The sequence below is a fragment of the Canis lupus genome, chromosome 1 (assembly GCF_003254725.2).
Source record: "Canis lupus dingo isolate Sandy chromosome 1, ASM325472v2, whole genome shotgun sequence".
Taxonomy (NCBI): Eukaryota; Metazoa; Chordata; class Mammalia; order Carnivora; family Canidae; genus Canis; species Canis lupus.
Genome location: NC_064243.1, coordinates 114,894,544 through 114,921,764, shown reverse-complemented (window position 1 = coordinate 114,921,764; position 27,221 = coordinate 114,894,544). Strand labels below are relative to the sequence as shown.

General features: G+C 53.1%; 1 protein-coding gene across 7 annotated transcripts in view; it reads left to right on the top strand.

The window, feature by feature from the left end:
- Positions 1-26,161, top strand: part of SIPA1L3 (signal induced proliferation associated 1 like 3) — a 235,123-nt gene extending 208,962 nt beyond the window's left edge. For 6 of the 7 annotated variants that reach the window (XM_035703483.2, XM_035703468.2, XM_025425141.3 and 3 more), the window contains 6 exons: positions 10,542-10,707; positions 11,328-11,577; positions 13,961-14,104; positions 20,665-20,800; positions 22,536-22,617; positions 23,890-26,161. In XM_035703483.2, coding sequence (XP_035559376.2) covers positions 10,542-10,707; positions 11,328-11,577; positions 13,961-14,104; positions 20,665-20,800; positions 22,536-22,617; positions 23,890-24,033 — 922 coding nt within the window. In that variant the 3' untranslated portion in view covers positions 24,034-26,161. Of the gene's footprint in view, positions 1-500; positions 2,029-10,541; positions 10,708-11,327; positions 11,578-13,960; positions 14,105-20,664; positions 20,801-22,535; positions 22,618-23,889 lie in introns of those variants that run through there. The other variant, XM_035703484.2, reaches the window with a different exon arrangement.
- The last annotated feature ends 1,060 nt before the right edge of the window (positions 26,162-27,221 follow it).

The window sequence follows — 27,221 nt, the reverse complement described above, 5'->3', positions numbered from 1 at the left end:
AGAGAGGAGGGGCAGGTGCAGGACGGGGCCGGAAAGCCCTCAGCCTCCAGAGAATAAGGAGAATCCCAGGTGAGCAAGGGGTCCTGGGAGCCCAAGTGTGATGGGCTGTGCACCGGCGTCACTGTGAGCCTCCTGGAGGTCCCTCGGGTGCAGGAGAGAAGAGTAGGAGAATCAGAGGGCGCTATGCTCGGCTCGTTTGCGGCATTGTGCTGTAAGGCAGAAGAGAGGAGAGGCGTGTGCACTGGGAAGGATTTCTCTTCTAAGTTAGGAGAATAGGATATATTTACCCGATGCTCCCTGTATACCGGTCTCAGTTCCAAGCCCCTGTATATGTGAATGAATTTCTGGAATTCTCACAAGAACTCTGTGAGGTGGACCTATTATTCACCCCATTTTACAGATAAGGCAACTGAGGCCCAGAGTCAGAACAGCTGGTAAGGGATAGGGCAGGTCCAAGGCTCCTCTTCCATTGGGGCAGGGAATCTGTCCTCCCCATCCAGGTCTTTGTACCGTCTTTCAAGACCTGGATGGGCCATTCAAATGTGAGAAGGACACAGAGCTCGGCGGAAGAAAGGTGTCAGGAGACAGAAGTGAGTCCTGCAGATGTCGGCGGGCAAGCTTGGGGAGCTCACCCCAAGAATCCAGTTCCCACACATCACGGCATGCCAGGGGCTCTGACCCTCTGCTCTCCTGATCAGAACCTCCAGCGGTGTCCCCCACGCCCAGGGTGGATGTCCAGGGCCCCGCTGACCAAGCACATCTGATGCCAGGCACTAGTACAGCGTGTACTTTGCCCAGACTCCTGCCCAGCCCCTGCGTGACCAGCCTCCTCCCCCTCTGCCCCTCCCTCTCTCTGCTCCACTGGCCTCCTGTGCTGCCAAGGCCAGGCCAACCTCAGGGCCTTTGGGAGGGGTTCTCGAACACCTGGAGTGCCCTTCCCCCAGATCTTGTGGCTGTCTCCAGTGGCGGGGGCGGGGGGGTCTCATGCCACGTCCTCGGATGGACCTTCCCAGCTGTATGTAGCCCCTGCCATCATTCTGTCACTTTTCTCTCCTCTCCTGGAGAGTAGATGCCTCTGTCTTAGTCACGAGACACCCATAGACCTCCTGGCATTCTGGGTGCTCCTTCAGTTTACGCATGAGCCACACATCTCATTTTGATCTCCCTGCAACCCCATTAGATACCACAGGCCCCCAATTTTAGGGTGGCCAGAGGGTCAGACCCTGCGACCCCGTTAGGTCTTCCACAAGCTGCCCCGGCCATCCTTCCCCTGTGTGCAAACTAGGGCTGCCCTAACGAGTACCACAGGCTGAGTGGCCCAACTCCAAACACGTAGTCTTGGTCAGATGTCCGAGATCATGGTGTTGGCAGGGCTCGTTCCTTTTGAGGGCTGTGAACGGGAATTTGTTTGAGCTACTGGCCCAGTTGCTGGTGATTTGCAGGCCGTGTATGGGATTCCTTGGCCTGTAGATGCATCTCCCCATTCTCTGCCTTCACGTGGCCTCCTCCCTAGATGTGTCTCTATGTTGACATTTCCCCTTTTTATAAGGATACCAGTCATGGGCTGAGGGTCCATCCTAATTGCTTCATTTTGCTCTGGTTACCTCTGTAAAGACCCTAATTCTAAATGAAGCCACACTCAGATACTTGGAGTTCATACTTCAACATCTTTTTTGGAAGGGACCCAAAATACCGTCTCTCGGGTCTTAACACACACATGCCATTCTGGGGGAAGCTTTTTCAAACCCACACCAGGCTCAGCTTCCACTGACCGCATGCTTCTTCCCTGTCTCAGGACACATCAGACCATCATTTCCTAGCAGCTTGCCTCCTCTCTCCCCACAGTGGACTAAGAATTCTCGGGAGCAGAGATACCATGAGCCCCATCCAGGGCCCAGTACATACATAGTAGGTGCACAGAAAATATGCCCGGGGGAAAAACCCTCTTTTCCCCATGGTAAGATTCAAACAAGGCTTTTTATAGGTATGTATGTTTATTTATTTTAAAGATTCTATTTATTTATTAGAGCAAGAGCGAGTACATGAGCACTCCTGGGTGGAGGGGCAGAGGGAGAGGCACACTCCCCACTGAACAGGGAGCCTGATGCGGGGCTCCATCCCAGGACCCCAGGAACATGACCTGAGCCGAAAGCAAATGCTTACCTGACCAAGCCACCAGGCACCCCTGGGTGTGTATGTTTGTATAAACATATGTAAATTAAATATTTGAAATACATAAGTATGTATAATATGTAAAATATATTACTATATCAATATATAAAATATTTGGGGCCACACATAATAGTGTCGTGGCTTCTTGCAATTGTATTCAATAATTTAGTTACAGATTTTTTTTTTATGATTTTATTTTTAAGTAATCTCTCCTCTCAATGTGGGGCTCAAACTTACAAGCCCAAGATCAAGAGTCGCTCCACCTACTGAGCCAGCCAGGAGCCCCATTTTTTAAATCACATGTAGAAGATGATATATGTTAATTTAGAATTGCTTTTGTTCACACACTCGCATTTCATAAAGCTGTTTTATTCACACTCTCTCTGAGCATTTTGGAGATAGTGTCTTTGTCATTGTTAAAGATCCTTCTGAGTCACCTAACCTAGTTTTCCAGAAAACATCATCTTCAAGCTAAATTATTTGAGGTTAAACATACTTTTTTTTCCCCGTATATGAAGCTGTCACTGAAATCTTATCCCAAGGCACAGGAACTCACTTGCATAACTTATTTACCTATGTATGTTAATACCAAGTACTGTCATAAGATTTTCAGCTGCATTGACTCATTTAATCCTCACTATAGAACAATGAAATGCAAGTACTTTGCATCCCATTTTCCAGATAAGAAAAATTGAGGTACAGAATGGTGATGTCACTTGCCCAGATTCACTCAATTAGTTAAGGCTAATCACTGCAAATATTATGCTTGTTGGTTTTGTGATTTATCCCCCCAGGTCACCATGTATTACAAGCTCATCCCCAACCCCCGCCAGGAGTAATTACGAAATCTGTCTACTTTCTTTGCTTCCCTTCTCATTGATTTCAGTCCCACGGGGAAAAGCTAATGTCCTCATCCAACACAAGGGTGTTTGCCTTTCAGCCAGGCTGCTTGGCTGGGGTTGTACAGACCTGGCCTCACTGATTCTCTGCCGGCCAAGGGATCTTGTTCTTACCCCTATTTCCAGGTGAGGAATTTGAGGCACTGTTAGAAGTATAGAGCCAGGGGATCCCTGGGTTGCTCAGTGGTTTAGCACCTGCCTTTGGCCGGGGACTGATCCTGGAGTCCCGGGATCAAGTCCCACATAGGGCTCCTGCATGGAGCCTGCTTTTCCCTCTGCCTGTGTCTCTGCCTCTCTCTCCCTTTGTGTCTCTCATGAATAAATAAATAAAATCTTTTAAAAAATTAAAAAAAAAGAAGTATAGAGCCAGGTCATGCAGCCAGAAGTGGCAGCGCTAGGATTCGCATCCAGCAAGGTAGCTAACAGAGCATCTTATATGAAAGACAAGGAGGACTCCTATCCAGGGCCACAACTCATGTTTCCTGAGGACTGGTCTCTTGGAGGGAACAGTTTCCTCTGTATTTGGGCACCTGCTCTAGTTGACCGAATGACAGAGCTAGTGAAGGACAGTGAATCTATGCTCTGTCTCCCATGCTCGGCCCTTCTGCTGCAGGCCCTGGCCAATCCTTGGGGAGGGACAGACCAGCACCTCTGTTCCAGGGGATGGCCATACAGCCCTGTTTTGACCACTTCATCCCAGGACTCATTAATTCATTGGCCTGCCTTCTCTCAGTCATGAGAGGGCAGAGCAGCATGTGAGGATCAGGATGGGAATCCATTGGCTGCTTACCCTGCCATCATTTTCCCTCTCTTTAAACTGGGAGGACAGTCATCCCTGGCTCCAGGATTGTGAGGATTTAGTGAGTTCATCCATTTGAGGCTCCCAGCACCACATTCTTGCTGCACAGGGCTTAACAGGTGAGGGTGTGACTGGACTGACAGGTTTCCCTTCTGACAGGAGAGGCCAGGCTGGAGGCCAACAGGTTGGGAGGTGGAGCCAGTAGCCCTTAGCTCTCCTGGGCACTACCTCCTCGATGGCCCAGTCTCAACCCAACTGCTGGGCTGGAGATGCCCCTGTGGACTGGCCCTTAAGCCATCCTGAGAAGCCTCCTTCACAAGGTAGGCACAACCAGGAACAGGCCTCTGCTCTTCCAGAGAATGGCCATACTGACACCACTTCTCTCTGAGTGTCAAACCAGCCAGCCACACCACATAGGATTGTTGTGAGACACACATGCTTAGGCCCCATTGGCCCCTGGCCCCACAGGGAGGAGGCTGACCCTCCAGAAATGGCCTCTGTTGTGTGGTCAGGAGGGCCAGCCCCAGGGTCACACCTGAGGACCCAGGCCCCAAGTGTCCTTGTCCAGCACCACTGAGGGAAGGAACCAAAATGACCTGTGTGAAGGCAGCCTGGGGCCCAGGAGTGGGTGAGCACTCAGGAGGCAAGCTTCGTCACTGCAGTCAAGAGCAGTCCTTGCGTCAGACCACATCCGTTCACATCCCAGCTCCACCAGCACTGTGTGTCCGAACCTCCCCATACTGCCAGCCTTTGCCTGTAGGGTGAAGTGACAGTAGAACCTGTCTCTCACAGCCGGCATGAGGAGAGAAAGCGACCACACACGAGACACACCAGCCCTTGGGGAGAAGGCCCTTGTCACCAGGAGCCGCTACTACCACGAACCATGTGTATCGAGCACCACTTCCATTATGAGTGAATCGAGGTGGCTCAGAGCATCTGGCAAATACGGGTTCTGAGTGTTCTCAACTCACTGTGCCTCAGTTTCCCCAGCTTCAAAAGGGGAAGACAGTAGTACCTGTATCCCAGAGGTGACATGAGAATTTCAGCAAGTCATAGGGAAATACCCAGTTGCTGTTGGCTGGGCTGACACGCACTGGCATCTAATAGTTGACACCTCCTTCCTTCCTCAGGTTTAGGTCCAGCTCAGTACAGCTGCAGAAGGAGCAAGGGGGAAAGCCTCTCCCCAATATCCCCACCCCATAGCAGGGCAGCCCCCGACTCCTCAGGCCTCTCCCAGCCATCCTTCCAGGAATATCTGCCTGCCACCTGAAGTACAGACCTGCTGCATATCCTCGCCAGCCTCGTTGGCACAGCCCCCAGTGCAGACAGGCTGACAGTGGTGCTAATTAGCTTAATTAACTCGGCCCCAAGGGAGCCGCCCCAGTTGGAGGCCAGAGCCCAGAGTCAGCTGGGATCAGGCCCAGCCAAGTCGGAGCCACTGGTTGCCTTCCACCTCCGGCCCTCCTGTCACAGGAAGAAAGAATCACTGTTGTCTGGGGCCTCAGTGCAGAGCCTTCTTTGTAAGTTGTCGTCTTTGTTTTCTGCTGTGAGTGGTTTAATTCCACAATGTGACAATGTCCCAAGTCCAGACAACGTGGGCAAATTAGAGATTATGTCTGGTGCTGTTGGGCAGGACCTTGAGAGAAGGCACATCCTTCCGGGTGTTCTCTTTATCTGTATCGCGAAGGGTACACCAAGCCCAGCATAAAAACCAGACACCAAAGGGTTGGCAGTGCAAACCCAGCCTCTCCCTTCCCGGCCCCCAGCCGTTCAGGCCCCCTCCCCAGACGCAACCATGGCTTCATTTCTTCTGCTTCCGGCCCGAAACGTCCCAGCCATGACGAAGCACGGTGACTGCATATGCTTCTTCCCCGCCACCCCTCTTCATCTGCAAGTGTGGTGCCGTCTCTGCACCTCTGCTTTTTTGCACCTGCTCTTTCCCCTTCATATCTTGGTGACCATTCCGTGTTAGCACAGAGGAGGTGATCTCCTCCTTTTGAACAGTCAAGAGTAGTCTGTTTTGTCCTCGGGGGTCATCAGGTTTCAACAATCATGAAGACCAGAGATCTTGAGAGAAAGAGAAAAGATCAGAATGTACAAACCCAGTCTGGTTGGTTTTGTTAACCTGGAATTAATGCCATTTTAAATTACTGCTTGGAATTTGCAATTTAGAAATGACATTGGGAAATTCTCCCAGGAGAAAGAGAGTAAGAGCAAAAATGATCGAGTTGACTCCGAACTGAGTTCCGTCGTGCTTTCCCCATTTAGACACATCACAGCAGCACACAGATAGCATCAGGCCAACGGGACCTACAGCAGATGAAATGTGTGTGGAGGTGAAGGTTGCAGCCGGGAGGGTTGCAGGGGACAGACGGACTGTAGCATGGTTTCTTCTGGTGAGCAGGTTCTTCTGCAGATTCCACTGCAGAATCAGGAATGCCCCATTAGAGTCCTGGAGGACCTAGGAGCTGAGAAGGCAATTTTAGCAAATGAACACAAAAACAGAGCAAGGAAGAAATACTTGTGTTCTTTTGGCTTAACTTTTTACAATATCTCTCTACTTTTTCCTCTTATATAAAAGTTATTTAAACTTGTTTTAAAGGAAGGAGGAGGGGGCGTGGCTGGCTCCATTAGAAGAGGATGCAACTCGATCTCAGGGTCATGAGTTGAAGCGATTACTTAGATAAATTAAAAAAGAAGAAGAAGAAGAATAGAAGGTTGAAAGGAAGGAAATAGGTAGAGAAGCAGGTGGGTTGGTTGGTCAGTTGGTTGGATGGTTGGTTCCATGTGACTCACATGGAACAGCTACTGCTGAGTGCTTGCAATGTGGCAAGCCCTATTCCCAACACAACAGAATGCAGAAGGCTGCAGATGAGTTGGGAGTGGGACCACAAACACACAGTGCCCATGACAAACCACCAGGAGATGAACACAGCGAAGCAACATACAGGATTGTGTGATCACGCACACCTGGGCTGGAAGGGAACACCAGAAGGTTGAGTGGTCAGGGGAGGCTTCTCTGAATAAGCTGGATAGATGAGAAGCTGTCATTCATGGGGAATGCTGGGAACGGCAACTCTAGGCAGCCAGAACAGCCTGTGCAAAGGCCCTGGGGCAGGAATATGCCTGGCATGCTAATGGAACATTGAGAGGCCCCCATGGAAGGGGATGAGGGCAGAGGCAGAGCAGATTATCAAGGATTTCATGGGCTTGTGGTGAGGTACATTTTTAGAAAATGAATCCCCCCACCTGCCCATCTTTTGGAGCTGAGAGTTTGGTGAATTTTAATATATCAAACTAAGCAATGTGTAAGCTTTGTTTTCTGAAAATGATTTCACATTGTACCTACCACTTCATTCCTCCGACATACCTGGGACAACCTCTTTCTGTGTTATGTGAATCAGCTCCACTTCTCTTTCATAGCTAGATGGCATTATTCTGTGGGGCCTCTCCCTTCCCCTGCTGGCCAGTTCTGTGTTTGCTTCACAGGACCCCAGGAAGCGTCCTCATATCCTTGGCACACCTAGGTTCATGTGGGCCTCCCTAAGGGACACAGTCCCAGAAGTAGAGCCCCTAGGGCCGAAAGCGTACATGTTCCATAGTGTTCTGTGGGTGGCTCTGCGCCCCTCCCAGAGGGACAGCCTCATGAACAGTGTCCCTTTCTTGCCACAGACAGGCTGAAGCCCTGGCCTGCTCCCTCTCCAGGGGAGATGGGCACAGCAGGTGACATGCCCTGCACTAAGTCACATACCCCACCCCCCTCCTTGCAGGAGATTCTGGAAAACTGTGAATTCCCTTTGGAAGGGGGAGGGGTGAGCCCTCTTCCTCTGTTTCTCTGTGTATTTCTTTCTTTTGGCTCTAAAGCTCTTTCATTTGCCCGGAGAACACACTTCAGAGAACACTGTAATGGAGCCAGAATTACCCTAGACCTGGGATTCTAATTTGGGGAAGAATACGACCTGACAGGGAAAAACTTGCCGCACTCTCTTGCTCCTTTTGTTAAAACCCCAAGGTGGCAGCTGAGAAAATGAGAAAGATGCAAACTTTAAAATGCTCAGGAGCCCGAGACATCTTTCTTCCTGGGTCCAAAGACTTTTTCTTTCTTGAGTTACAAAATGATGCATTCCAGGTGTCACCTGTTTTTAAGCTAGTTTTTGAAATGACTATTATTCTGGCATGTGCTTATGGTAAAATAAATTGAGATAGTCCAGAAGGGTATCAGGTAAAAACTGAAAGTCCTTGTTTTTCTACCTCCTAAAAAGACACCTGACTTCCCAGAGTTCATTTATCGTTGTTCATAATTTCCCCAGAACTTTTTTCCTGCATTTAAAAGAATATTACTGGGATGCCTGGGTGGCTCAGTGGTTGAGCATCTGCCTTCAGCTCAGGGCATGATCCTGGGGTCCCCGGATGGAGTCCCACATCAGGCTCCCTGTATGGATGGAGCCTGCTTCTACCTCTGCCTGTGTCTCTGCCTCTCTATATCTGTGTGTGTGTCTCATGAATAAATAAAATCTTAATAAATAAATATTAACTAAATCAATTGCGATTATGCTCCACACACACTATACCTTTTTTTTTTTTTAAGATTTTATTAATTTGGGATTGGTGGGGTATGTAGAGGCAGAGGGAGAGAGAGAATCTCAAGCAGACTCCACACTGAGTGCAGAGCCTGACATGGGGCTCAATCCCGTGACCCCAAAGATCATGACCTGAGATGAAGTCAGGAGTCAGACGCTTAACCAACCAAGCCCTCCAGCCCCCTCACTGTACATCTTTTTTAGGCCATGTCTGTGCTAGAAACACAGCAGTCAAGTACAGAGGTGACACCTGTAGGCTCTGCAGCCTGTGGTCTCGGCTGGAATCCTGACTCCTCCACTCACACAGGCTATGTGACCTTGGACAACTGTTCCTTTAGTCACCTTGCATCTCAGTCTCCTGTCTGTAAAATGGGGGTGATAGTAATCGAGGCTGCTGTGCGGATTGAATGAGTTAGCATACACGGAGCCCTCGGGATGGTGGACAGGGCCTGGTACACGGGTAGGGCTATTAGCTGTCATTATTTCTCTCCTGGGACACCTCAGGTCAAGGACCCAGTTTTCACCAGGGAAGTAAGATCTGAGCCTAAATGGCTGAGCCAGAATCCAAAGGCCAGAGGAGGCCTCAGGGCAAGTCCCAGGAGTGGAGGACACGGAGCCCCAGGAGACTGCGCCGTGGCCAGGAGAGGGCCAAGGAGCTGGGGGTGGGGAGCTGTGATGGCCTGCGGAGCCAGCAGAGGGGTAGGGGAGCAGCCGAGGAGTGTGGGCAGCTCAGGGCCAGCCCTCATTACCCAAGCGCTTGCTCTGTGAGGTGCCACCGGGCACTCTGCAGCAATCCCCGCAGTGCTGTGAGGTCAGCATGTTCTCCAGGGGATCGGAGAGGTGGTGCCACATGCCTGCAGTCCCACAGCGGGAGCAGAGAGACCCAGGCCTGTCCACCACCACCACTCCTGCTTTTAACCCTAGGCTGTGCCGGGATGGCTTTTAGATGCCAGAGTGTTCTGGAAGGCAGCATGGGGTCAGCATCGAAGATGGTGATCCAAGTGACCTGGACTCACAGGCCAGTTTCTGAAATGGGAGCCCCAGTGGAAAAATGGGGGTGGTGAAGGGGCTCCAGGGCCCTGGCCAGGGTTTAGGTGCCTTGTCTCTAGATCTTCCCAGCCACCCCGTGATTCGTGAACTCTCTTTCCCACATGTCACAGATGAAGAAACGAAAGTTAGGGACACCTGATGACAGACTCTGGAGCACTTGGCCAGAGGTCTGCTGTCTGCAGCCCAGCACTCACCTGTGGGGACCTGGTTCCCAGGAGATGGGTCCTCTGTGAGACACCCCGAGACCCCATCCCTCTTCCGTGGCTGGAAGCCCTAGTCACCCTCATCCACCTGAACACTGCAGGAACTTGCTCATCATCTCCCTTCTGCTCTTGGCCCCACTGAGGGCCACTCTTCTGTCCAGCCATCAGTGATCCTTCCAGTATGCAAATCAGGACCTCCCACCCACCAGCTCAGAATCTCAGAGGCTTCCTTCCCAGAAGCAGGCTCAAGTCCCCTCCGTGGCTCAGGAGTTCCTATCCCGTCCCCTCCCAGACCTCACCTTGCACCACTCGTCCCCTCACTCACGTCACCAACCTGTGGGCCTCCTCCATGCCTCTGTCACCGGGCTTGACCCCCTCACAGCCCAGGACTTGCTTCCCTCTCCCTGGAGTGCTCTTGTACCCTGCGGGCTCCCTCAGCTGTCACCCCCCAGAAGAGCCATGTCCCATCCCCACCAATCCCTACTTGATTACCTGGCTTTATCTTTCTTCAGACCTCCTCTCTGCCTCACATTATGGGATCTCTCTTTCTGGTCATTTATTCGCTGTGGATCTCCGTAACTGGGGGTCAGCTCCATGTTCACTGCTGTGTCTCCTCTGCCTGGAACAGGCTTGGCCCCAGGCAGGTCGCAGGAAGTCTTGTGGGACTAGTCAGTGGAGAGAACAGACGTGGCCCCTGTTGCTGCTTGCTTCCAGCAGGTGGAGTGGAGAAGGCTGCGGTCCCTTCCGCGGTGGCGGCCTGCCTTCCTGAGGCAGGACAGCTTTGAGAAGCAGCTCGAGCCTCCCCAAGGCCCCTCTGACCCTCATCTTCTCATTCCAGGCAGGTGGACACGAGTACGAAAAACGTCTTCGGGCAGCCGCGGTTGAGGGCATCCCTCAGAGACCTCCGCTCCCCACGGAAGAACTACAAATCCACCATCGAGGACGACCTGAAGAAACTCATCATCATGGACAACCTGGCGCCTGAGCAGGAGAGAGATGCGGGAGTACGTAGAGGCCTCCTTCACCGCACCCACACAGTCAGAATCAGGAGGGCCAGGTGGTTGTGGGAGGGCGAGGGAGGAGGACAGAGCTCCCTGAGGTCACTCTGGCCTCTCCTGCCAGTGGCCTCTACCTGTGGCACCTGCCAGCCCCATTTGGGTGTATGTGGCTTCAGAGCCAGGAGTCAGGCCGTCACATTAGTTGGGGACCAAATCACAGCATAAGGCAGCCTGAGCAGGCACGTGGGAAAGCCCGTCCGCACTAGGGCAGCTCGAGCTACTGGAAAGGGATGCTCTTACTGGCTCTCATGACCCGAGCGGAGCCTGAGTGGAAGCAGCCTCCGCCCACCCAACCCTCAGGGACCGAGAGTGGAGGCGAGGTCCCTTAGTCTGCCGCACTGTCCTGTGGGACCGAGCTGTCCGCAGTGGTCCTCATCAATGACTGGCTCCCCTAAGTTGCACTTAGGTCACACCACCTTCCCTGACCTGACCCGGTGCAGGAGGGGGGCACTGGCCTCTCAGAGGCAGGTGGTGCTGGGAGGGGAGGAGGGATCCCCAGGGGAGAGGACGGTGACAGTGAGTCAGGCCACAACCACGCCCCATGACGGTCCCTCTCTCCTCCTCAGTCACCACAGAAGAGCCTGCAGCGGACGCTGTCAGATGAGAGTCTGTGCAGCGGGCGGCGGGAACCCAGCTTCGCCAACCCCGCCAGCCTGGAGCCGGGCCTGCCCAGTGACGTGCTCTTCACCAGCACCTGCGCCTTCCCCTCCAGCACGCTGCCCGCCCGACGCCAGCACCAGCACCCCCACCCGCCGGGCGGCAGCAGCCCTAGCACTGTCCCCACAACCGGCAGCAACGGCTTCCCAGAGAAGAAATGTGAGCCTGGGGCACCCTGGGGCCAGTGGGGGGGTTTCGCCAGCCTTGGGAAGCAAGCAGGGACCGGGGGACAGTGTACACTGGAAGTCATCAGTGTTGGTGTCGGCCGAGGTGAGGAGCTGGGGCGCATGGGAGCTTCGGGAGGGTCCTGATGGTTAGGCACTGGGTGCCACCCACAGAGCTGGGGATTGTTAGGTGAGCATGGGGGGTCTCCTGGAGGGTCACCTAGCTGGAAGTCTGGACTGCCCGAAGATTGGAGTCACCTGAGGCCAGAGGGAGGGTGTCAGCCCCCGAGGCTGCAGACAGGAGGGCCCTGGGGATCAGGCTTTACATTAGCTGCTCCCCCAGCTCCCTGTTCCAGCACCAAGCAGATGGTTCCGTGAATGTTTATTTACTTACCTGATTCCCCCCCCAAGTCTGCCAACTCTTGTTGGAGGGAGGAGGTGTAGGGTGTGACTCATCCATCCTTGTATTCATCCAGCGACTGTTTACCGCGCGTCCCCCACGACGGGGGCCCCAGTCAAAACCTGGGCGCCAGCCGGGGTGGGCCTGCCTTCAATCCATCCTCCTCCAATCCCTTATTCACAACCCCAAAGCTTCCCAAACTGAGAGGTGATTGAGAAGTTTGGGCCAAGCACACAGCAGCAAAACCCAACCCAAATGGGCCTGGGACTGTTTACTTACCGGCCTTCCCTGCCCCACCTGACGTCATGATCACTGCAGAGCACCAGCCTGAATCCAGGGGCTGCGGGGCCTGCCCGGGTGCAGTGTGCGACAGGCAGCACCTGCACAGCTCTCTCCGATGCAGACAGGGTGTGACTTCAGGAGTCTACCCCAGGGGTTCTGGCAGAAGGCCACGTCTGGGTCACTGAGGGGAGCCTCCCCAAAGCCAGGTACTACTCCGCCCCCATCTCAGCTCAAGGCAAACCTATCCCTCACTGCATTAAACTGAGACTCAGACGTGTTAATACGTGGAAAACGCTTAGCACAATCCCTGATGCACAGTAAGCACTGAGAAGCGCTGGCTGTTTGTTATTTTGTTATATTCTTCCGTCTGGAGCAAGCATTTTAATCCACCGTGAGTCAGGCTTGTGCCCCAGGCCCGGAGAGCAGGGTTAGAACAGAGTATTAACAGGGACCTACTAAACCCCAAAGCCTCGCGGGGTTGGGCTTAGAGCAGGGTCAGCAGCTGACCACGCAGTTCAAAGCCAAGTGCCCCTGCCAACGAGTGTCATTGCGAGCCAGGCATCTCGCTCTGAGCCTCGGTTTCCCCCTCCACAACACGGGGGTGGGGGGGTAGGAGCACCTCCCTCCCACTACTAGGAGGAGGTGAGGCTGGGGGATGGTCCCAGTGCTGTACCCAGCATGGTTGGGCCCTGCTCTGCCTGCCTGAGTCACCCCCTGACCTCTGTGCTTCTTTGCTGTCCTCTGTCCCCTCCCCTTTGGCAGCTGTGAGGTATCAGCAAGCTGAGGCCCGGGGCCTCCGCCCAGCACATGGGACTCAGCCCAGCCGTTGGCTGCAGCAAATGCAGCTGCTGGTGCTGGCGCTCCCAACACCAGAGACTCCAGGGGCATCTTTCTCTGCCCGGCCTTCCATACAGGGACCCAGCAGGTCTCCTTGCAGCGACCCTGCCGCACCCAGACCCTAAACACACGCTGACGACCCTGGTTTATATCTGCAGCCTGGCCCTGCCGCCTCCATGCCGCACCTCCAGAAACAAACTTCTGGCCCACCCCCAGGGCCAGCCCATCTCAGGGCCAGCTTCAGAATCCTGGTCACCCTGCACCCTTCTCTTTGGCCCACGCTCCCATCCCCTCTTCAGGAAGTTCATTTGGTGGCACAAACAGAATGATTTCAGGAGCTGCCACTTGTTCCTCCCCGCTGCCCCCGCCCCTGAGGCCTCACCCAGTCCTGTCCACTCTCCTCTCCCTCCTGGACCCCAGCTGCCTCCTCACCACCTCCCTCCCTCCCTGCTCCCCACCCCCATGGGGTCCAACCTCCGCTCGCAGCCAGAGGGAGCCTGTGAGCACCCACATCAGGTCATGTCCCTGGCTGCTCAGAGCCTGTGGCTCCATTCCACTTGGAGTAAAAGACAACGTCCTCCTGACCTGCGAGGCCCCCACAGTCCAGCCCGCACCTCTGACTTCACCTCCCGCCACTCTGTCCCTCTCACCCCGTTCCCACCCACATAAACACCTGACACTCCCCTTGACCTGCTGGCGTTTGTCATCTTCTGATGATTGTAACGTACTTACTTAATTGTATGTGTTATAACACAAGCATTACGGAAACCATACAGAAAGTAAAACAAAGGATTAATATCTTTGTTCCTTTCACGTTCTCATTCTCCCCCCCCTTCTCCCATCTCCTCTTCCCCACCAGCCACCATCTCCGCCTCGGAGCTCTCGCTGGCCGATGGCCGGGAACGGCCGCTGCGACGCCTTGACCCCGGGATGATGCCACTGCCTGACACAGCTGCTGGCCTTGAGTGGTCCAGCCTGGTGAATGCGGCCAAGGCCTACGAAGGTAGGCACTTTCCACCCAACCTGGCCCGATCCCTACCCCCTGCTCTGTCCAAGAAGGCTCAGCGGAAGAACTTGGGGCTTCGCAGTGGGACAGACTCGGGATCCAGAATTAGAGGGGTCAGGGTTCACATCCTGCCCTGTCTCTTGCTCGCTCTGCAGTCCAGGGCAAGTGTATTGGTCTGTTGATCGACACAACAGGCACATGCCTGGGGCTGCAGTGAGGATTAGGTGAAAACACTGTGTGTAAAACACATCAGGCACAGAACAAGCCCTTACCAGACAGTACCTTCTACTATACCGCAGAGCAAACATGTGATAATCCAAATTGTATTTAGATTTGCTTTGGCTGCCAGTGGCTGTAAACCCAAATTAACATCGACTTCCAACATGCAAGGTTTTATTCGGGTAAAAATTCCTGGGGCGGGTGGTCTGGGGCTGGGGTGGCACTTGCACAGATGCATCAGGGTGCAGGCTCCTTGGTCTGGCTCATCTGGGGAGGCCTCGCCCTCACGCTCCCAGATGGCTCCTGGAGCTCAGGCCATCGTGTGCGGCTCTGAGCAGCAGGACAGAGGACATATGCCCAAGCCTGACACTATCCCTTATATTTATTTCCCCAGGGGCCAGAGCATCGCACACAGCCATACCTGATAGCTTCAGGACAGGCTGGGAAGTGAGGCCACATGCCCAACAAACATTTGGGATTTGTTCTTATGGAAAAAGGGAAAACAGATCATGAGGGATCCTGCTCTGAGCCATGCTAGGCTCCCAGTAGTGACTGAGATGGCCCCGGATCCTACCCTCCAAGGCCAGTGGAGGAAAGAGACTCATCACTAGACAGCAGTGGCCCTGAGTGATCAGGGCTGAGGGAGCCCAGAGCAGGTGCCTAATCCAGACTGTGGGGTATCAGGGAGGGCTTCCTGCAGGAAATGGCAGAGAGTGCTAGCCGTCCCTCATTATCTGATGAGCTCTGTGACGAGTGGTTGGCCTCTGCTGCCTCAGTTTGCTCATCTGTAAAGCCGAGATAGTAGCTCCTACAGCAAGGTGATCATAGCATTAATGGATTTACATAGACTTGGCTGCACTTAAAAATGAATGTCACCATCTGTAGCACCTGCACATCCCTGAGGACATTCGAGTTTTGACTCCAGAGTCAGGATCCAGGAAGAGAATCTGAGGGCATTTATCACCTGTCCTCTCCAGATCTCCACAGGGGCCCCAGGGAGTCTCACAGGTGCCTTCAGGGGCCCTCACTGTCTGGGTTCCCTGAGCAGCTGGCTTTTTATGTGATGGGGGTATAAAGGGGTGTGCGGGCATATCCCAGGAGGAATGCCGGGAGCCAGGCAGCGGGGCCACCTCCTCTCTCCTCACGGGTGTCCGGGCCTCCCAGGGCCAAGACCATGGGTTCTGTGGGAAGCAGCTGGGAGGCTCCAAGCCACTCCCCGAAGACCCAGATGCCACCAGCAACTGTAGTATTGTCTTTAGAAGGCAGAGCTGTCTAGATACCGACCCCAGTAGTGGGCTTCTGGGAGGGGCTGGGGCAGCCAGAGCCACATCCCCCATAGCCACTCCATTTAGCCCCCCTACTCCACTCCCACCCTACCCCACCCCCATGCCTGAGGAGTCAGCACCACACGTGAGAAAGCTTGGGGAGCAGGCTAGCGGCCCTGGTTCTCCACCCAGGCCGCACATCAGAGTCCCCCAGGGAGCTTTCTCCTTCTCATTTATGAAATTAATAAATGAACCACAGCAGCAACAGAAAAGATTAGGTAATGGGTGATGTGGGACGGTGCAGCAGAAAGGCCTGGAAGGAAATCCACCAGTACCACAGGGGCAGTGACTTCCCTGCAGAGCACGGAGAGGGGTGGCAGTGGGATGGAGTCAGGCTGGTCTCAGCTCACTGGGAGCTTGGCTTGTTTGTTTCAGTGAAGATATATATGGGTTATCCTGTGTAATTCAAACAAATGGAAAAAGACTAAAGGAATTATGAATTTCAGCAGGTGTATTCATGGCATGGTAGCTTTGGTGAGGGAAGCTTCTATGGGGGAAATAGAAAGATACCTGGGGTTTATTTCAAAATATTCCAGAAAAAAAAAAGCAAAGGGGATCACATCTTGTAGTGCTAGAAAGTAAGGAGATGATAGGAGGCACGCGGGGAATAGGGCATGTCAGGGGGACACAGGAGCCATCCTGAAGAGCTCTCAATGGCCAAAGTTGTAACAGTCAAACAACTAAATAGTAGTAGTATTGGATTCTAACCCCAAGAATAGAATAACTGTCCATGAGTCCATACTCCTGTAAGTAGACAAGTGAATAAACAAAGGGTGGCTATATGGACAGCTCTTCCTTATAAGAGGATTCCAGTTAATCTAGAAGGAATGAGAAAGATAGGGAGTCATCATTAGAATAACAGTAGTGATTGATGGTTGCTAAAATTAGTGGGGAGACTTTAAGCAGAAGCAAGGTGTTTATATAGCCTCAAAGTATCTACCCCAAAATATTTATGATTGCTCAGTCCACAAGTACTTTTATCTCTGTCCCTCCAGGAGGTGGAGCTTAATTCCCCTCTCTGAGAGTGGGTTGGACTCAGCCTCTCACTCCCAACAGAGTGAGGGTTGGAAGGGAACAGTAGTGACTTCACAATGGAGGAGGCTGGTGGCCAGTGTCTTATCCAGGGGATCAAGGTCACCATTGCCGGTAACAGGACACATCAACCCCTGAGGTGCCTGGGTGGCTCAGTCAGTTAAGCGTCTGTCTTCAGCTCAGGTCATTACCCTGGGGTCCTGGGATTGAGCCCCCTTAGGGCTCCCTGCTCATAGAAGAGCCTGCTTCTCCCTCTGCCTCTACCCCTCCCCCTGCTCATTCTCTCTTTCTCTCTCTCTCTCAAATAAGTAAATAAAATATATTTTTTTAAAAGACACGTCAACATTGCAGACCTCTGGTATGATGCAGTGAGTCAGACACACCACTTCTCCAGTTTTCTGCCCCTAACTCTGTCAGAACATTAGACAAACCCAAACTGAGGGACTTTCCACCAAACCTGACCAGTACACCTGAAAAGTGTACAAGTCCTGAAACTCGAACCCTGAGTAGAAACTGTCACAGGTCAGAGGAGGGCCAGGAGCTGTGGTCACTGAACACAGTGTGTAATCCTGCAGTAGGTCCTAGGACTGAAAAAGATAGGAAAATGAGTGAAATCAGATCGCGTGTGCAGTGTGGCTGATAGAAACTGGTGTTTTCGTCACCGTACCCTGGATCTGTGAGACGTTAACATCGGAGGAGCCTGGGGGAAGGGGATGCCAGAGTTCTCCAGCATCTTTGCAACTCTTCTGAAGATCTGAAACTACTTCAGAATAAGTTTTCTTTTTTTTATTTTTTTATTTTATTTACTTATTCATAGACAGAGAGAGAGGCAGAGACACAGGCAGAGGGAGAAGCAGGCTCCACGTAGGGAGCCCAATGTGGGACTCGATCCCGGGTTTCCAGGATCACACCCCAGGCTGCAGGCGGCACCAAACTGCTGCGCCACCGGGGCTGCCCCAGAATAAGTTTTCTTTTAAGATTTTATTTCTTTAGTTCAGACAGAGAGAGCATGAGCAGGGGGTGGGGCAGAGGGAGAAGCAGACTCCCCGCTGAGCAGGGAGCCAGTGCGGGGAGCCACTCGGGTACCTCTAAAAAGTTTCTTAAGAAAATTGAGTGATAGTACTGGAAGTCCTAGCCTCAGCAATCAGACAACAAAAAGACATTAAAGGCATTCAAATTGGCAAAGAAGAAGTCAAACTCTCCCTCTTCGCCGATGACATGATACTCTACATAGAAAACCCAAAAGTCTCCACCCCAAGATTGCTAGAACTCATACAGCAATTCGGTAGCGTGGCAGGATACAAAATCAATGCCAAAAGTCAGTGGCATTTCTATACACTAACAATGAGACTGAAGAAAGAGAAATTAAGGACTCAATCCCATTTACAATTGCACCCAAAAGCATAAGATACCTAGGAATAAACCTAACCAAAGATGTAAAGGATCTATACCCTCAAAACTATAGAACACTTCTGAAAGAAATTGAGGAAGACACAAAGAGATGGAAAAATATTCCATGCTCATGGATTGGCAGAATTAGTATTGTGAAAATGTCAATGTTACCCAGGGCAATATACACGTTTAATGCAATCCCTATCAAAATACCATGGACTTTCTTCAGAGAGTTAGAACAAATTATTTTAAGATTTGTGTGGAATCAGAAAAGACCCCGAATAGCCAGGGGAATTTTAAAAAAGAAAACCATATCTGGGGGCATCACAATGCCAGATTTCAGGTTGTACTACAAAGCTGTGGTCATCAAGACAGTGTGGTACTGGCACAAAAACAGACACATAGATCAATGGAACAGAATAGAGAATCCAGAAGTGGACCCTGAATTTTATGGGCAACTAATATTCGATAAAGGAGGAAAGACTATCCATTGGAAGAAAGACAGTCTCTTCAATAAATGGTGCTGGGAAAATTGGACATCCACATGCAGAAGAATGATACTAGACCACTCTCTTTCACCATACACAAAGATAAACTCAAAATGGATGAAAGATCTAAATGTGAGACAAGATTCCATCAAAATCCTAGAGAAGAACACAGGCAACACCCTTTTTGAACTCGGCCACGGTAACTTCTTGCAAGATACATCCACGAAGGCAAAAGAAACAAAAGCAAAAATGAACTATTGGGACTTCATCAAGATAAGAAGCTTTTGCACAGCAAAGGATACAGTCAACAAAACTCAAAGACAACCTACAGAATGGGAGAAGATATTTGCAAATGACATATCAGATAAAGGGCTAGTTTCCAAGATCTATAAAGAACTTATTAAACTCAACACCAAAGAAACAAACAATCCAATCATGAAATGGGCAAAAGACATGAACAGAAATCTCACAGAGGAAGACATAGACATGGCCAACATGCACATGAGAATATGCTCTGCATCACTTGCCATCAGGGAAATACAAATCAAAACCACAATGAGATACCACCTCACACCAGTGAGAATGGGGAAAATTAACAAGGCAGGAAACCACAAATGTTGGAGAGGATGCGGAGAAAAGGGAACCCTCATACACTGTTGGTGGGAATGTGAACTGGTGCAGCCACTCTGGAAAACTGTGTGGAGGTTCCTCAAACAGTTAAAAATATACCTGCCCTACGACCCAGCAATTGCACTGTTGGGGATTTACCCCAAAGATACAAATGCAATGAAACGCCGGGACACCTGCACCCCGATGTTTCTAGCAGCAATGGCCACGATAGCCAAACTGTGGAAAGAGCCTCGGTGTCCAACGAAAGATGAATGGATAAAGAAGATGTGGTTTATGTATACAATGGAATATTACTCAGCTATTAGAAATGACAAATACCCACCATTTGCTTCAACGTGGATGGAACTGGAGGGTATTATGCTGAGTGAAGTAAGTCAGTCGGAGAAGGACAAACATTATATGTTCTCATTCATTTGGGGAATATAAATAATAGTGAAAGGGAATATAAGGGAAGGGAGAAGAAATGTGTGGGAAATATCAGAAAGGGAGACAGAACGTAAAGACTGCTAACTCTGGGAAACGAACTAGGGGTGGTAGAAGGGGAGGAGGGCGGGGGGTGGGAGTGAATGGGTGACGGGCACTGGGTGTTATTCTGTATATTAGTAAATTGAACACCAATAAAAAATAAATTAAAAATAAATTTAAAAAAATAAAAAAATTAAAAAAGAAAATTGAGTGAGGTTACTGAGGAGCACAGCGACTTGAGGGTGACAGATAGTCCGTGCTCCTGTCACAGTGATGGTTGCACAGAGTATAGACACATGTGCCACATCCTGCCAAGCTGGACGCTTTCAGCACATGCAGGGTGTTGTGTGTCAGCTAAACTTCCATAAGCTGTTGTTAAAAAGGAGAGGAGCAATCAGGAGACTTTAAAGAATAAATAGGAATTAAAAAAGCAAAGAGCATGTAGGAGAGGAAACCAGAGTATGTTGACAGTTGAAACAGTGACAGGCTCGTGAGGACTCGTGATGGTCCTTTCCCTGCACGCAGGCATGTGTGAAACAGTCCATATAAAAAATATTTCCAAAAAGAGTAAGTATTAGGGACACCCTAGTGGCTCGGTTGGTTAAACATCTGACTCTTAATTTCGGCTCAGGTCATGATCTCAGGGTTGGGAGATTGAGCTTCGCGTGTGGGGCTCTGCTTGAGATTCTCTCTCTCCCTCTCCCTCAGCCCCTCGCTCTCCCTCTCTCTCTTAAAAATCTCTCTCTCTCTCTCCCTCTCTCTCTCTCTCTCTCTCTCTCTCTCTCTCTCTCTCAGATCCCTGGGTGGCTCAGCGGTTTAGCACCTGCCTTTGGAGCAGGGCATGATCCTGGAGTCCCGGGATCAGGTCCCATGTCGGGCTCCCTGCGTGGAGCCTGCTTTTCCCTCTGCTTGTGTCTCTACCTCTCTGTGTGTGTGTCTCTCATGAATAAATAAATAAAATCTTTAAAAAAAAAATCTCTCTCTCTCTCTCCCCTCTCCCGGGCAGTGCAAAGAGCTGTTTCGCTCTTCTCCCTCAACGACCCAGCTCTGAGCCCAGAGATCCCACCTGCACACAGTCCTGTCCACAGCCACCTGAGCCTGGAGAGGGGGCCCCCAACCCCCAGGACCACCCCTACCATGAGGTAAGATCTGTCTGGGAATACCTGGTGGCCCAGCAGCCTGAGTCCCTACAGCCCAGATCCCCCGCGGTGGCAGGCATGCCCAGCATTAGCAGGATGGGCATCTACTCCCGTCCCCTGACAGATTTTGGAGGAATCCACACACTGGGACCCAGTGGTGACTGAGTCCAGGTTAGCCCCACCCCCATGGATGGAGACGACACCGTAATCAATATCATCCATACGATGACTACAACCTAAGTAGTGCCCCCCACTTGCACCCCCCACCGCTTCTCCCTGCCTTTCATCTCCCCTCTGTCTACTCCTGGGTCTCCTCTACGGGTACCTGAATTATGTACGTGGTCACCTCTCCTGCGGTGGCCCAAGCTGCTCCCTGTGGACCCAGCGTGGACTGAGGCCCAAGCTGTCTCCTTGTGAGGCTTCCCAGCGAGGAAGGAGGACGTGGAGCCGGACATATCGCATTTAGTGCAACCGGTCTGTGCTCACTTGGCAGAAAATACGATTAAAAAGTGGGAGACCAAATGGAAAGGGCACGTTTGCATGTCCGTGAACTTCAAGAGTGCACGTCACACTCCTGTGCACACCTCCCCAGGCAGGCTTATGTACATGGCAGTGGCCCTCTGTGCTTTATGGGCAAACGAAGGGATTTTCGAGGGAAAGTTTGACTCTTCTGGGGTTTCTTGATTCTCCTTCACACCTCTCTTTGACTGGCTTTGGAACTCAACTTCCACCAAAGACGTGGCCCGACTGTAATCTCAGCAATGAGGTGGTTGCAGGTGGTGCTGCTGCAGCGAGGGGAAGACCCAGCAGGGTGTGGGAATGGCAGGATTGTGGCCTTGGGGCCAGCTCCTGGATTCCCTGCCTCCTGAGCGGGGTCCCTCTCCCACCTGCAACTGGGGATCCCCGGGGTCCCCAGGATCCAGGACTGGGACAGGGGAAAGCAGGCGGGCCCAGTCCTCCCCCTCTCCCTTGCTGCAGCCCACCCCAATCTTGGACCCCCTACAATGCCCTGTGGAGCAGTGGAGGGGGGGCGCCCCCCTCCCCAAGGGGCTGGTGGGGGCTGCAGCTGTCCTCTGCAGGGGCCAGGCAAGCCAGGGCTGGGGAGCTAGAGGAGGACCACAGGCCAAGTTCGCTGCCCTGTCCAGGGGCTAGTGACACGGTGACCTCCCAGGCTACTTTGGGCCGGGAACTCTGTTACACTGAGACTGTGCACAGTGCAAGGCGGGCTCTCCAAACCGGTGCACTGTCATCATCTTTGTCGGCATCTTTGTCCCCATCCCCCAAGGGGCAGGCCATCCTGTTCAGTCGCCCCCTGCAGACGCAGTGCCCAGGTTTGCTGGGTGCTCCCTGGATGCCTGTGGGGCGGGTTCTTGGTATCACACCATGTAAGGTGCTCACACCTGGGAAGGTTTTCTCCGTAAAGCACACGCATGGTCCGTGCCTGGGGGCAAGGCACACTTCAGGACAGACACACACAGCCTTCTACAGGCTGCCATAAGCCCCATCCACATCCATAGGGGTACGCTGTCTGGGTAGAGCATGGCAGGGAGCAGGACTGGCTTCTGGATTCCCCAGCGCCTCTTCTCCAGGCACCCCTCAGGACCCAGCAAGGAAAGGACTCCCCAGAACTTCAGGGACGACAGGGTCCTGGACCTCGTGTTCCTCCCAGCTGTGGGTCCGGAACCCGTCCCCGGGTCCTGGGAGCCCTAGGGTCTCACCCTGTCCCTTGTCTTTGCAGCGAAGAACCTCCCCTGGATCTGACAGGCAAGGTGTACCAGCTGGAGGTGATGCTGAAGCAACTGCACACCGACCTCCAGAAGGTAAGGCCACCAGGCAGCCAGCCCTCTGGTGTGCGCCTCCCTGCTGCGCTTCCCAGACACTTGGGCTGAAGCCCCCGCCCCCCGCCCCATCCCTTGCATTTTAGAGGAGACCGCCCAGCTTTGAATGTAGCCACAGGTAAAGAGTAGAAAGTGACAATACCAAAGTTTGGTGAGCACATCGAGGAAACTTTCCTGAGTTCTTGGAGGAAGAATAAATTGGCCCAGCCTTTTTGGGGGGAAGTTGGACAACATTTATTTTAAAAATATGATCATGTATCTTGTTGATCCAGCAAGTGGGCTGGTGGGAATTTGTCCAGAATTTCAAGCATGGGCACAGACACCCGTGAGCAGGGATGTTCATTGCTGCTCTGTTGGCAATAAAAACTTGGTGCCAGGGCAGCAGTCCCTCCACGGGAGAGTGGTTTTTGTTTTTTGTTTATTTTAAAAGATTTTATTTATTTATTCATGCGAGACCCAGAGAGAGAGAGGCAGAGACACAGGCAGAGGGAGAAGTAGGCTCCATGCAGGGATCCCGAGGTAGGACTCGATCCCGGGTCTCCAGGATCAGGCCCTGCACCAAAGGTGACACTAAACTGCTGAGCCACCTGGGCTGCCCCAGGAGAGCGGTTATATAAAGGACAGGACACCCGTGCGGTGGAATATTCTGCAGCCAATTAAAACATTAGCCAGAGTCTGTGTATTTACTACATACTAAAGCAGTCTAGTAGTAGGAGTCTAGTAACGGTAAAAACTAAGCAAACTACAGAATGTTTTCTAGAACATCATCATGCTTTAAAAAAAAAAATCTGTGGGTCAGAGGGTTAATCTAGTAGGCACCGTTCTAAATCGTCCATTGTACTTCTCTCCCGGAAGGAGGAGGAGGAAAGAAATAAGGGCAGAGAACCTTTATTTCTTGCTTTATATACTGTTGGGTAAAAGGCAAAAAGGTGGCAGGATAAAATGTGCAGCTGCCAAGCACGAGAATCCTAGGGTCCAGGTTCCGATCCCGCTGCCCGCTCGCTGTGTGAGGCTCGGTTGCCTCCCAGGAATCTGAGGATAACAGCAGTCCCTGAGTTGGGTGGCCAGAGGGTAAAATGGGGTGAGAATCACAGTGAGATCTGTGTTCAAAGAGCTGAGGAAACGGGTCCAGAGAGATGAGGCCATTTGCCCAGCGTCACCTAGCTGCAGAGCAGCAGAGCTGGGATTTGAACCCTGGCCGCTGGCTCAGGAGGCCTCGGCCGCCCGCCCGCTGACGCCGGCCCCGCCCCGCAGGAGAAGCAGGACAAGGCCGTGCTGCAGTCCGAGGTGGCCAGCCTGCGACAGAACAACCAGCGCCTGCAGGAGGAGTCGCAGGCCGCCAGCGAGCAGCTGCGCAAGTTCGCGGAGATCTTCTGCAGGGAGAAGAAGGAGCTGTGACGCGGAGCAGCCCCCCAGCCCCTGCGCGGGCCAGCTGGGGGCTCCTGCTCTCCCGGCCCCCAAAGCTCACTGCCTGCCCGTGCAGGTGTGACCAAGACAACCCAGCCAGGGCCCCACTGCCCTCCTTGCGGACGCGGCCACCGGCCGGCAGTGGGCCTCACCGGGCTGGGAGCTGCGGTCTGCTGGGACCTACAGCCCCACAAGCTGGTGCGGTCGCAGGGCCCCTCGGAACCGCCCATCTCTGGTCCCTGGGAACTGGACCGCGCCCACACCAGGCCCCAGGCGGCCCGTCTAGCCTCTTCCGAGGACCAAGCCCTCAGAAGCTGTAGGAGGGGCAGAGGGAGGGCAGGAGTGCATCTCCAAACCCCGCAGCTCCAGGAGTCCACAAACCAGGTTTCTTCACCGCGGACAACAGAGTTTGGGCTTGTGGGGCCAAGCCCCCTGCATGAAAAACCAGTGTGAAACTGGCCCGCGCTCCCCCCAGGCCCCTAGAGAGAGGAGGGCCTGTGTGGAAAGGGCCAGGGCTCTCACTCCCGGTGCACTAGCTCCAGAAAAGCACGAACATTAACCCCTTCCGACCTTATTCTTCCAAAAAGCAGCCAGGAGCACTTTCTTAGAATATTCTTTTCTTGAGACCCCAGGATGGAGAGAGGAAACCCCAGCATCCAGAGGCAGCATCTTTGAGGGGAAACTCTATTTGCACACTCGGGACCGTTTATACAAGTCTTTTTTTCTATCAGCCCCTCACCACCAGAGGCCACAGTGCCTGGGCCACCCCCCTTCCAGCTCCTGCCCTGGCCCAGGCGGCAAAGCCTCATCTCTCCCCTCCCCCAGCCCCACCAGCTCCAACCGCACAGCCAGGGCCTCTCCCGGGCACCAGGAGGGGCTCCACGGCCGGGGTCAGGGCTGGCCAGAAGACAGCCTTCATCTCCTCTCTGGTGGTGGTTTCCCTTCTCAACCAAGCGGACATCGGACACCCTCACTGTGTTCCCCGGGGAGTGCTTTGCTGTGAGCCCCCACTAGACGCTGCTTCTCTAAAGGCAATAAGGGGGAGCTTGCCAGTCAGCCAAGCCAGAGTGGTACTACGCTGTTCACCCAGGAAACAAGAGTTTCTTTTTTTCCTTTAAAAAAAAAAGATATATATATATATATATATTTATTTTTTCATGTAGAGTTGCGCCAGAACAAGGCTTGTATGGCCACGATCTGTGGATCCCCCCCAACCTCACGCTGAGGATCGAGGCGTGTCCCCCCATGGGCTGGGACTCAGTGGGAGGACTCCAAGGGGTAAAGTCAGGGTGGGCAGGCCGGTGGGCTTTCCCATTTGGGGAGGCAGCAGGCCGAGGGGGGGCGGCTAGCCCCGCTCCAAGCAGCACTCTCTGGGCTGGAAGCCAGCACCAGGTGGCCCAGCCCTTGTCCAGAGACCCCACCGCTTTCTCTTGGGGGCCAGAAACCTCAGGGAAGGGGGCTGTGGGGACCGCACGGGACACAGGCACTCAGGTGCCAGGCTGGACGGGAAGGTGCCAGGCTGGGCTGGCAGGGGCAAGAGCAAAGGGCACTCTTGTCTCCCTGCCATCAACCTCTGACCCCAGCAGCACTGCAGTCCCGCAGGAAGCCCTCAGACCTGCCATCGCCTGTCCCTCCCCCGTGGAGTGAGAGGAGGGCCGCAAAGTGGGGCCTGTGTGATCCTCAGCCCTGGCCAACTACTGTGATCTCTCCGCCCCTCTTCCCCACCCCCTCTCTGGAAGGGTTCTCCAGGACCACGAGGTGCCCTTCCCTCAGACCCTAACCTGGAGGCTGCCCCCCCCCCTTTTTTAAGTTCTCCTCACATCTTCAGATCATTCGAATCGTTTTTGGGGACCTAATCATGTACATTGACAAGTGTAAATTATGATTTTTTGGCTTTGTTTTCTGTTATTTTTTAAGGATCTCTGCAAAACTATTTAATTTGAGGTTGGTGTTCTATCTGAAGGTTTGAAGATAGGGGTTTTTTCATATGTTGATTTGTTTCGTTTGGATTTTTTTTATTCTCCATTGTCTTTTTTTTTTTTTTTCCCCTATCCCTGTCTTGAAATTTTCTGGCATGTTTCTGGAGGTTTCAAAGGAAATAAATGTTTCATAGAAATGGCTTCTGTGTTCACTAGCTGGGCAGCTGCCTGGAGTCACTGATGGGAGGGTGTGGTCCAGCATCATCCCCCTTGTCCCAAACGCATCACACACACACACACACACACACACACACACTTCCCTAAGCACCAGCCTTGCAAACTCCCTTTCCTTGAAACCCAAACGACAGAAATTCAACACTCAGAGGGTAGAAAGTCCTCAAGTTGGAAAGAGAGAGATGGCACCGAGGAAGTCCTTTCTGGCGGCCAGAAAGCCAGAGCAGGCCCACGGAGGGTGCCGGTTTGGGAATCAGTGGTCAAACTTTGGGAAATCTGGAGGTTGCACAGGCGGCGGGCCCTCCAGCTCGCGGAATCGGTTCTCGGCGGGGGGCTCGGCGCCAAGGGCCCCCTGCCTCCCCCGGCGGCCTCCCGGGCCACGCCCTCCCGGCGCCGGCTCATTTGCATGTCCCGCCCTCGATGGGAGGAGGCCTCCCCTGCCCGTCGGGTGGGCGGTTTCGGGTGCAGACCAGGCCCTGCCTCCAGGCCCTCGGGGCGCACAGCGAGGCGGGGGCGCCCCTAACCTCGGCCCTGGGCCCGGCCCGGCCCCTGCCCTCAGGAAGGCCTCGCAGCGTGACCTGGGGATCACGGTCCGACTGGTTTTCGGAACCTCAGAACCAACCGCACGTGAAATCCAAGGTCTGGCCTCCTGCGGGAAGTCCGGACCGAGGAGCAGCCAGCCTCGCGACGGGGCCGCCAGGTGGCTACACCTCACCCCCTCACCTGTCATTGGGTCTTCCATCTCTGAGCTAAAAACCTGATGCTTCTCTGACTCAGCCTCTCCCCTCCCCGCCCCCCCCCCAAAAAAATCTCTTTCCAAAACGGGTATATATCCTTTTTCCAGAGGAGGTGGACCAGCTATTTCCACATCTCCTAAAAATTCTAGAGTGTTCCAGACACTCTTCCAGTCCCCGCCCTCCTTGAGGCCCCATCCTCTCCCCGTGCGCCCTCCCCCCACCAGCATGGGAACGGTGGAACAAGATGTTCTCACATCCTCTCCTGGCGCCTGTGACACACACCGACGTC